The 12,106-nt window shown below is 31.7% G+C and overlaps 1 protein-coding gene across 1 annotated transcript in view; it reads right to left on the bottom strand.

Annotated features, from left to right (window-relative positions):
* Positions 1–12,106, bottom strand: part of LOC107706738 (phosphatidylinositol 4-kinase alpha-like) — a gene marked incomplete at its 3' end in the record, with an annotated part of 38,069 nt that overhangs the window by 4,673 nt on the left and 21,290 nt on the right. Inside the window, exons 31-43 of the mRNA XM_016510545.1 lie at positions 11,685–11,843; positions 11,225–11,376; positions 10,246–10,353; positions 8,557–8,684; positions 6,805–6,963; positions 5,863–5,942; positions 5,581–5,780; positions 4,574–4,664; positions 4,316–4,483; positions 2,761–2,814; positions 2,523–2,643; positions 1,448–1,577; positions 20–90 (exon numbers count right to left, since the gene is read on the bottom strand). Coding sequence (XP_016366031.1) covers positions 20–90; positions 1,448–1,577; positions 2,523–2,643; positions 2,761–2,814; positions 4,316–4,483; positions 4,574–4,664; positions 5,581–5,780; positions 5,863–5,942; positions 6,805–6,963; positions 8,557–8,684; positions 10,246–10,353; positions 11,225–11,376; positions 11,685–11,843 — 1,621 coding nt within the window. The remainder of the gene's footprint in view (positions 1–19; positions 91–1,447; positions 1,578–2,522; positions 2,644–2,760; positions 2,815–4,315; positions 4,484–4,573; positions 4,665–5,580; positions 5,781–5,862; positions 5,943–6,804; positions 6,964–8,556; positions 8,685–10,245; positions 10,354–11,224; positions 11,377–11,684; positions 11,844–12,106) is intronic.

Here is a 12,106-nt window from a genome sequence, read left to right on the forward strand (position 1 = left end):
AAATTGACCGATTACTGACCTGGCTGAACTTTGATTTCTGACAGCGCCTTCAGACACGCTCTCTTCCTCTCATCTCCTTTAGGAACAGGCCTGGAAACAAGAACAGCATGCTTTTTTATATTCTCTTTACTTATAGTGCATTCAATGTATATTTTGCATAGAGAACATGAAGAATATCTCCCAACAATTTACTGTACAATTACTTCAATAAGAAATAAAACAAATACTATAATACATTGACTTTTTCATTTAAAGGGATAGTTCTCCCAAAAATGAAAATTACCCCATGATTTACTCACCCTTAAGCCATCCTAGGTGTATATGACTTTCTTCTATATGACTTTCAAATTATGACTTATGACTAGACAGGTTTCATGCGATTCATCCTTTTACATGAAATATTTTTGCCACATAAATGCAAAACATCTTACAAGCTTAATTTTCCTGCAAACATGTACTTTCTGATTTATTTTTCTTAATTTTGTGGCTAAATATGACCAGGACACGGGAGATTTACTCTTTTAACATTAAATAATTTTGCACACAATGCAAAACAGCTTAATGCTCTTGTAATTTCTAATGAATTTTTTCTTAATTTTGTGGCAAAATATGACTCAGACCTGACAGGTTTCATGAAATTCACTCTTTTACATTAAATAATTTTTACATTAAATCTGGCAAATCTTCCCAAATAAGCCGTTTTTATAACAAGAACAGCAGTAGACGCACTAATATACAACAGCTCTCGGTTAATGGTCACAAGATATGCAGGTAAATAAAAAAAATAAATTTATATTCATATAAAACATATTAATATAAAATATAAAAATGTATATTTATATATTAAGTATCATATTTATAAATAAAAATATTTGTATAGTGTTTAATGTTGATTGTTTTTACTGTGACTTCTCAATTTAATGCATCATTACAGGAAAAAAAAACATTAATTTCTAATATTAATAATAAAAACATTTTAAAAGTGTGATTTCTAGACCTGGAAAAGTCATGGGAATTAATCTTAAAAATATTTTAAGAAGTTAATGACACTTTTTAAATTGTATTTTTTTCTAGTTATGTCAAGCTTTAGTTATAAAAATATTTTTGGGGGTAGAAATTGATATTTAAATTGAAAAAATGTTAGCGTTTAATTTTGATAGTTTTTTTTTTAGAATTTAAAGTGAGTTTAATTTGACATTTTTATGATTTAATTAATTATTAGCTTTTCATCAACTCTAACTAATTTTAAGGCATCATCCTATACATCCTTCAGGTATAGCACAGTCCTAGTATAAACTGCCATGAAATCAGTGAAAGAATGCTGGTGTTTCTAATCGTTCCCTTTCAATCAAGATGCTGTCTAGGAAAGTAACTGCAGTCAATAGTGAGGCAGTTCACTAGTGTTTGAAAGAGAGCTCATATGTGGTGGAAATCGCTTTGGACATACTTGATAATGGCGGAGACGTTGGTGATCTTGTTGAAGAAGTCAAACTCGCGCTGGTAGAAGTCTTTAGCGGGGCCTGAGAGAGAGTGTGTGATCTCCTCCACCATCTGCTCCAGAAGCTCACCGATGTCCGCTGAACCACAACACAAAGCCAGCACTCAACACATGTACTATCAGCTACTATTAACCTGTACATCAGGCAATGACATCTAATTTCATTCTAAACCATGAATGTTTTACATGATATTTTCTCTTCCAGGTTATATATACACCACAGTATGAACATTTTCCATTGGAACATGAAAAATGACTGACCGGCAGAGAGCCACCTCCCACTTTTGATTTCTAAAGAGCATCAGCACAGGTGTCCATGTTTCCATTGCACACAATAATCTCAGACATTATGTTTGATTATGCACACTACCATTCAAACATTTGGGGTCAGTAAGATTTTTTAAAATGTTTTTGAAATATATAAATATATAAATAACACAAAGTATTTATTTGTACAAAATTATATATATCTTTTTTTTTTTCTTCACATTTTTGTATATTTTTTCCATCTTTTAGGCGAAAATGTGTTTGTTGTGAAAATGTAAAAAATCTTAATATTCCTTAAAATGGGCAACTACAATTTTTGTGGAAACCATGATACATTTTTTGTAGATTTCTTGAATAGAAAGTTCAAAAGAACCGAACTTATTTGAAATGGAAATCTTTCGTAACATTATAAATGTCTTTAATGTCACTTTTGATCAATTTAATGCATCCCCGATGTATAAAAGTCATAATTTCTAATAATAAGTAAAAAAAATCGTACTGACTCCAAACCTTTGAACAGTAGTGTATGTTAGCTGGGAGCAATTTGACTAATCGAACCACTAATTGAACTACAGCGAGTAACTGGACGATGTATAAAAGTCATAATTTCTAATAATAAGTAAAAAAATCGTACTGACTCCAAACCTTTGAACAGTAGTGTATGTTAGCTGGGAGCAATTTGACTAATCGAACCACTAATTGAACTACAGCGAGTAACTGGACACGTTCTGACTGAACTCGGCAGCAGGTTACGTACGATCTTTCTGTTGGCCCTCCTCATCCAGATAGATGTTGGTCTTCATGTTCCATATGAACTGATGAGCGAGGAGCTGGGACTTCTGTGCCGCCCACAGGATGTACTCGCGCACGTAACCCATCTGTCAAAAACACCAGCATAGATGTAAACAGCAGCCCAGGGCTGTGAGAGTCAGATCAAACCACTGTTGTGTTAAGAAATGTGAGTTCAGGAAAGGTCACAGTTCACTCTTCCTCACCTTGTCAAACCGCAGCGCTTGAACGATTTGAGGAATGTAAAACAAAATGGCGTCCTGTAAGAGAAACGCAAGTGAGAAATCACAGAAACATAATGGACAAACCTTAATCTGTTCCTCACACGAGGAATAAAGCAAGATGAGGGACACTTTATGACACATTTATGGGGTTTACATCATAAACACCCTTCAAAACATCTCCTTTTGTGTTCCACAGAAGAAAGAAAGTCATACGGGTTTGAAACGACATGAGCGTCTCATTTTTTCCACGATCAAAAGTGTCAAGGTCTAATTACGTCAATGGAAACTGTAGCTAAATGCATAAATGCTGTCAAATATCTGATATTCAAATATCTGCTGAAGTATGAAACAGGAAATTTTAAAAGCATGATTTCTAGACCTGGAAAAGTCATGGGGATTAATATTAAAAATTTTAAAAAGTCAATGAAAAAGTTTACAATTAATATTATTTTTACTAGTTATATCAAGCTCTAATATATTTCATTGCGTAGAAATTGTTATTTGAAAAGTGTGATTTCTACACCTAGAAAAGTCATGGAAATTAATATTAAAAATATTACAAATTAAAGCTCTAAAATATTTTATTGGGTAGAAATTGGTATTTGAAACGTGATTTCTAGGCCTGGAAAAGTCATGGGAATTAATGATTTAAATTTCTTAAAAATATTAAAGAGTCAAGAAAATGTTATTTTCTTATAAATCCTATATTATAGATCTATATTATATAAATTTAGGTTTTATAATATTATAAAACCTAAATTATAAATATATAAATTATATTTATATTACAAATATAAATAAATCCTTATTTTCCTATGATGAATATTTTTTTCTAGTTATATCAAGCTCTAAAATATGTTATTGGGCAGAAATTGCTATTTGAAATTTCAAAAACTTTAAAATATATTATTGGGTAGAAATTGCTATTTGAAAAATGTGATTTCTAGACCTGGAAAAGGAATGAATATTAAAAATATGGGAATTAATTAGAATCGTGTGATTTTTAGACATGGAGAAGCCATGGGAATTAACATTAAAAAGACAAGGACCTTTCAAAGACTTACTTTTTTTTCTAGTTATGTCAATCTCTAAAATATTTTATTGGGTAAAACTTGCAATTTTAAAATTGTGATTTCTAGACCTGAAAAAGCCATGGGAATCAATATCAATTTTTTATAATGAATCACTTTTTTCTACTTATGTCAAGCTCTAAAATATTTATAGATAAATAAGAAACTGTAATCACAAATTACTAGAAAAGTCAAGTAAATTCACTGGTAATAAAAAGTGTAAACCCTAATGAACATTTACTTATTGAAACTTATTATGGAATTTAATTATTTGAATAATTTATTAAATTATTTTTATTAACTATTATCACTACAAACGTAATTTTAAATATTTATATAAAGTTTACGTAAATAAAAACGTTTGAAAACGAACAGCTTTGTCAGTGCAGCAGTCAATTAATGTCTGGGGGCTCTTGGAGTGAGAAAGAGCTGGTCTGGAGGCAAAGACAGAGACTGCAGGTACGTACAGGAGGGAAGGAGCGCAGGACTTTGACTCCATACTGAGCGGTGAGCGGATGAGGAGGGTACATGCTGGAGAAGTACGAGAGGCCGGTGGGAGGATCTGCAGGAGCCCAGCACAGGATGTGGCTCAGCTCTGGAGAATCAGCATCAATGGTGTGCCACGTCACCAGGAACTATGGGAAAAAAACACAAGCAACACTGAGAGTGATTTTTAACACGTAGTGGTACATAATGTACTGTTGTGGCAGAACGGTGGCTCTAACCTTGACTGCCTCCGGCACATCGCTGACAGCGCCAGGATCCAGTCGAACCAGACGGGTCACTTCAGCCACGATGGCGTCTGCATTTTTGAACCTACAAAACAAGAAAAGAGGTCATCAAAACATGAGCTTTCTACCAAAACCTCAAAACTGGACTGAAACCTCATTTTGCTGATCAACTGGTGCACCACTCAGATAAGCAAGCATGCTTTAGTAAACACACAAATAATATAGGATTATCGGATTACATTTTTAATAGCATAATATTGCATTGATTATTATTCCAGATTTTATTTGGCTTATTGATACAATTGAAGTCTTTATCTCATTAAGAGTGGAAAAGATTTTAAAATGTATTTTAAAAGAATTTCATTATGTGTAAAAATGTCAGCGCAATAAATAAATAAATAAATTTTTTCCACATTGGTTAAAATAGGTTTCACTTATTCAACTCAAATTGTCTGACATTTTTCACTGAATTCGAAGCATTGCATTCTGGGATTGCATACGAGTTCTAAAAAGAATTAGCTAAAGTTGCCTTAAAATTGGTCAAAATGAGATGCCTTAGAAGGTAGCAAAGTTGCATATTTTTTGGAATTTATTTGTAATTCTTATTATTCTTTCATTGATGATTCTCATTTAATTTTCAGTAACATAATATTGAAGTGATTCCAGATTTTATTTGGCTATTGATGTCTTTAACTCAATATAAAATAAAATAAAATAAAATAAAATAAAATAATATATAATATTTTTCCACATTAGAGTAAGAGTTTTGTTTGGGGAAAATGTGCATTATTGTCATCAAAAAAATGTCACTGGAAAAAAAGTCCTAAAATAGTTTTTATTCAAATCAACTCAAATTGTCAGCGAGTTCAAAGATTTTTTTGAACTCGACACAGTAGATTCTGGAACTGCATTCTGCACAAAAGATACATGACTGAAAATTGCTATAAGGTAGACAGTTAACTACACTTTGGAACCGAGCTTCAGTCTCGTTATTGGCGTACCTAGCTGGAAGCTGCATGGCCAGATACGGAGCGATACTCCAGGCCAAGTTGACGTTGTCCTTCCACTGTTTCTCACTCAGGTTGATGTATTTGGATCTCCAGTTAGAGATGCTGGTCTCTACCGACTGCTCTGTGGCGATGGCCAGCTCCTGCGTTGATAGCGGGTTGTACCAAGTGGTCAGTCGCTCGATCTCACTGGCCTGTAAAGAAAGCACAGAGACGTTCAAGACACAGGAGTGTATTTGTTTAACAGGAACCAGGCTGGGGAAAAAGCCTCCCTACCAGTAAGGCCAACAGTAACGTCCTGCGCTTCATGTAGTACTTGTGCAACTGGGTGCCTCGGTTGCTCTTTTTGGACATGCCTATGTGAGAGAAAACAGAAGACATTAAAACATTAAACTTGCTGGACTGTGGCCGGACACCTGTGAGACACTAGAGGTGCTTAGGTGTAACACTTTAACTACTCTAGCTGGTTAACAAGCATGGTTCTACACTGTCAACAGTGTTATTTTAGTATCATTGAGGTCCTATTATAGTATTTCATTATCTTGAAATAGTTTTTACTTTTATGTTTTTCCATTTTCATTTAAAATTTTATTTAATTAATTTGAATAAAAATTACTGTTTTTGGCAGTTGTATTATTTTAATTTTTTTCTTAAATGTCAATAAATTTTTATACATTTTTATTTCAATTTCAATTAAAAAAAAAAAATTTGTTTTTCTTTTTTATTACATTTTTTTTTTTTTTAGCAGAAATTGCTATTTGTGTGTAATTTATTTAATAATTTTTTTAAAGGCCCTGTAATCACAAATGTAATAAAAAGTTCAAACCCTATAACATATACAACCCTTATTTATATATTATTATAATATATTTACATATTTATAATAATATATATGAATTGCACACACACACGCACATATATGCATAAATATATATATATTACAAACTATTTGAATAAATAAATAAACAACTATATTTATACTAACTATATTTATACTGACTACAATGGTTTATTTATTAGAAAACAAGCAATTAGTAACACAACAGCCACCAGTTCATTTCCAGTAGCTCAGAAAGCATTCATCGCTCAACTAATGCAGTGCTGACCCTTAACTTAACAATCAGGGAGATCATTGCATTAGCAGATGCACATTGGCTAAACAGATTAAACCATTAAAACGAATCAGGGTCAAAGAGCTGTTGCGTGTTTGAGCGATACCTGATTTCTTGGAGGTGGTGGACATCCCGCTGGACAGGGGGTAGGTGTTAATCCAGCCCTGAGCGCTCTGCTGACGGGAACCCATGGTCATGTCCATGTTGTTCCTCGGGTCGGTGGCGTTTATCACCGACAAACTGTTCAGGGACGGATCCTGGTTGTCTGTGAGAAGAAACGTTGTTAAACGAAGGATTTTGCAGAATTTTATTCTCCTCTCTGGTACAGTAACTACACTATTAGAGTGAATCTCATGAAGAGTGTGTGTAGATCCTAATTTACCCCAAAATCAAAAGAAAAAAAAAAAGCCAATTTATTTATAACAAATATTTTTATTGCATTGTGACATTTTCATGACGTTTTCACGTTTAACCAAAATTTTAATTACTGTAATACGTAACTTTTGAGTTTCTTAGTAATTCTCGTTTTTCTTTCATTAATGCTTCTAATATTTTCATAAAATATTATTCCATATTAAATATTATAGACTTTTTTTTAGACTTTAAAATTACAATTAATTTCTTAATGTGCATAAAAAATGCACTTAATATAAAATAATACATAATATACAATTATGCCCATTTATGTGCATTATGTGTATTTTATATTACCGGTATGTGCACATAAAGTAATTAATTGAAATTAATTTAATTAATTATTTTAACAATGTGTCAGAAAATGTGCACAATTGTCAGAAAAAAAAGAAGAAAAAAAATATATATATATGCATTCAAATATTTTTTTATCTCATTAAATATATATTATGTACTATTTTTGTATTTATGTATCATGTTTATTGCACAAAGTAATTAACTGAAATGAACTGAATAATTTTTTTGAAAATGTGTGGAAAAATGAATGAATTTTTTTACATGAAAAAATTGCGCTAAAATTCATTAGTGGAAAATATATTCATATAAAAATAGATATTATTTATTTCTTATTATTTAAATATTCAATATAAAAATAATAATAATAAAAAAAAAAACACTATTAATTTCTTTGTGTGTAAAAAATGTGCACTTTCAAATAATATTAAATTTAATATAAAATCTGATTTAGAGGTGCGATATGACCGGGACATGTTCCTGACCGGTGCCGTGAGATTCACAAATTAATTCAAATTAATGTTCTTCTTTTACCCCATTTCCAACTTTCTCCTTTTACTGTTTTGTTCCATCATTCCAGCACTTTTTCTCCTTTCCCTTTCCCATTAGCTTTAATGAATTATTAACACACAGCATCCGAAGAAGTCAAGCCTGCAAATTATACATTCGACGAGTAAATAGCAAGCGAAGCAACTGATTTGTGGTGCTGTCTGGAGATGTAGCACATCACACGATGGAGAGGCTTTAAGGGACGAATGAAGTCTCAATTAGTTCTCTGATATTGAAATGATCATGCATTTTACATGAGAGCGCTAATGTTCTGATGAGATCATGTTTTCTACAATGGATAGAGAAGGGTGGTGGCGGTTCAGGTGGGGAGAGACGGGACGGACACATTTGTCAATTTGCGCTTGGCGACAAATTGATAAATTCGGCCGTTCGGATGATTGCCGTGCAATTTTAGTACAGGTTTCAAATTTGTGGCCATGCAAATTTGAACCACATAAACATGCTCCTGCTGCACTGTAGTTGCACAGTCGTAGCAAGAGAGGCTTACTTAATATCGATATCGGAGAAGTGCTGGAAACGATAAGCGATCCGAAAATCCCAGCAGATAGGGAGCTTTGAGGGGGATTGGCGCCAAGCTCACCAGGTGGCACGAGCTGACTAGCAGCTAGGTACTTCTTATCGGAGAGGATGCTGGCATAGAAGCGGATCATGATGCTGATGTCCTCGCGCAGACGCTTGTCTCCCTGAGTGGGGAACTTTGAAGTGACGCTGGAAAAAAAAAAAAACAGATAAAAATAATGATGATTCATTTAATTTACTAAGGACACAAGCAGCCAAAAATATAAAATAGCTTAGACAGACCGCCAACTTAAAGGAACACTCCACTATTTTTGAAAATAGGCTCATTTTCCAACTCCCCTAGAGTTAAACAGTTGAGTTTTACCGTTTTCGAATCCATATAGTTCAACTAAAAATGAAAATCCACTACGAATCAGTTATCTTGGGCTGTCAAATGATTAATCATGATCCAAAATAAAAGTTTGTATTTATTATGTATATATAAATACACACATGCGTGCATATATTTAAGAAAAAAATTATATTTATATATAAAATATTTATATTTATACATAATATAAATTTTATATATATATATATACATATATAAATATTTTTAAAATATATACATGTGTGTGTATTTATATATACATAATAAATATACACAGTACACACTCATATAATATGTAAACAAACTTTTATTTTTAATGCGATTCATTGCGATTAATCGTTTGACAGCCCTAGAGTTATCATTAACTAAAATTAAAGTTTTACTATAACTGCATTTTCTTTACTGGTATTAAAAAAAACATTAACTGAAATAAAATAAAATATACTTAAAACTATTTTATTTCAGCCAGCTGCCAAGTTTAAATTGAAATTATATTAACCTAATATAACTAAATCAACTAAAACTAAAACCTAATAAAAATTAATTCATAAATTTAATGATTCTTTAATTTCTAATTCTTCTTACTGTGATACAAGCAGATTGTTTTTCTTTTGAGTTTTTAATAGTAATTAACTTATTCTTTCTCATTCATCTATTCATTATTCTTAATGCTTCTCGCAAATTTATTACATAATAAATAAATTCCATAATAATTAACATAATATCCCAATGATAATCATTCCATAATTAATTTGGCTATTGATAAGACTGGAGTCTTAAAAAAAACTAAAAACTAAAAAAACACCCAATTATTGTTAACTAGAAGTAAAACCATAAAAAGCATTTTAATTATTTGCAATAAAACAAACATCAACTGAAATAAAATAAAATATACTAATTTTCTTTCAGCTAGTTACCAAAGGAAAATTTCTCATTTGAATTTCTTCAAATTAAAGTACTAAAATAAAACTAAAATCTAACACTTAATGAAAAAATAAATAAAAAGTAAACTTACTAAAACTTTAAAATGAAAACAGAAAATATATTTAAAAAATCTAATTTAAAATGTTAACAAACTATAACTGTATATCAATTATACTATTAATGAAGTCACACTGCTACAACTTAAAAACAGTAAAAGAAAAAAAAAAAAAGTAAAGGCATTTCACATGTACAGTATATTCAGATATATGACTATACACAAACAAAGAGACTGATAATTTTACAATGGTCTATGGTCAGTTTTCAGTGTATAAACATAACATAGCTGTTTGTTTTTATTTCTCATTATTTACAGTAAAAGCTGTATGTGCAATAGCAGCATTTTCCCATTTTCTCCCCAAGCATTTATCATATCAAAAACTCCAATCTATGCAGTACCTGAAATAATCGAAGGCGGTGGAGTAAATCTTTTCCCGCAGGACGTTACGGATGGTGGCGTTGGTCACTACGTCAGAATGCAGGAGGGCAAGTCCGAGTGTCAACAACCTGAGGGCAGAGAAATAGAGTAAAATCCTAATATTTTTTTCTTGGTGTCAACCAGGGTTATTATAATTAACTAAAACTAAAATTACAACTAAATCCATAAAAAAAGTTGAAAGAAAATAAACATATAAACAAACTTATTTTATTTCAGCTAGTTCTCAAAGCAACATTTCTCATTTTCACTTTAACTTGATATAGTAAAATAACAAACTGAAATAAAAATGAATAAAAACTATATAGATATATTAAAAACAAAAATAACTAATAAAAATGACAAAAACAAACAACAAAATTACTAAAACTTTTATTAAAATGAAAATGAAAATGAAAAATACAAAAATAAAACTATAAAAGTATCTCAAATTTACTAAAATAAGTGTAAATGTAATAAACTGCACTGAAAAAGGATTTGATTTGTGTAGGATTTACTAACAATTTTCATTCCAAAATTGCTAGTAAATTTCACAAATAATTACAAAACACAGCAAGTAATACATCGAATTAAATGTGAAAATTTGAAGTAGAAAGACTGAAATAGTATTTTCTTGTGAAACGTACTATGTGCATAATTGTCATTAAAAAAACAAATAAAAATCACTGCAAAAATGGCCGTAAAATAGATTTAATTTTTCTTATGCAAAGCAAAAAAAATAAATTTGCATTTCTTTCTTTTGATTTAGGCAGGTACCGTGAAATTCACTCATTAAGTGATTTGTAAATTAATTTTGTTTTTCAGCCCATTTATGTTGAATTAACTGTGAATGTTTGGAGCAAACTAAAGTCTGAAATAGTATTTTTTGTAAAACTTACTCCAATAATCTTTATTTAAAACTTCAATAGAATAATTTTTTTTCAGTGCAGTCTTCTTACTAACCTGAAGCGTGGTCCAATGGCCGCCACATGGCGGTTCAGGCTGCTTTTTGGGCCGCCAACATTGAGAGATAGAGACCTTTGCAGAAGAGTGCCGAAAATCTCCACCTGATCAGCACTGCTGTACTTGGCGATCTCAAAACGCTGGACTAGAAACTATACAAATGGAGAAAAAAAGACTTGATGGAATAAATAAAATGTTTGCCATTTTGGTAAACCAAAAAAAAAAAAGCATCAACAAATTAAACCAAATTGTTTGCTCAGACCAATTCTGTAGCAACGTGAAGTAAAAGGTTTATTGATGCAATTACACAAGAACAACCCTCATCAAAACAGAGGATTTCCTCACAAGGAGTCTTCAAGTTATTTGAGGTGTGTATCATAAGGAGCTTTTGTACGGGTAAATCCACAGCTATGAAAATGCCCATAAGCTTGGACGGATAAACAGGGTAATAGGAAGTAACCTCAATCCAGGTGTAGTGGGGCGTGACGTCGGGTGGGCAGGGGACGGGCTGGCTTTCCTCTGAGGCCGCCAGGGGATCCGCCTCCACCTGGGTGTCGGAGAACAGCCCCATCTTCAGCTCGACGGTCATCTGCCACGCACCTGCCATCTCCCGCATGAACTGACCCCAGAAAAGAGGAGAAATTCAGTGAAAACTAGCAAAAAGCACTGGAAAACCTGCATAGCTAAGATATGCACGTAATATGTGGAAACATCTAATATAACAGCTCAGATTTAGGCTTCATCGTGAACAGAATACTAGCGTACTGTGTACATTGTTAGACTTTTATATGTGCGAATGTTTTGAGATGTTCAATGCAATACAATATATAATTGTCTAATAAAATTATATATACATTTATATATATATATATATATATATAT

Source organism: Sinocyclocheilus rhinocerous, unplaced genomic scaffold, assembly GCF_001515625.1.
Source record: "Sinocyclocheilus rhinocerous isolate Xijiao unplaced genomic scaffold, SAMN03320098_v1.1 scaffold864, whole genome shotgun sequence".
In the NCBI taxonomy this organism is placed as follows: domain Eukaryota; kingdom Metazoa; phylum Chordata; class Actinopteri; order Cypriniformes; family Cyprinidae; genus Sinocyclocheilus; species Sinocyclocheilus rhinocerous.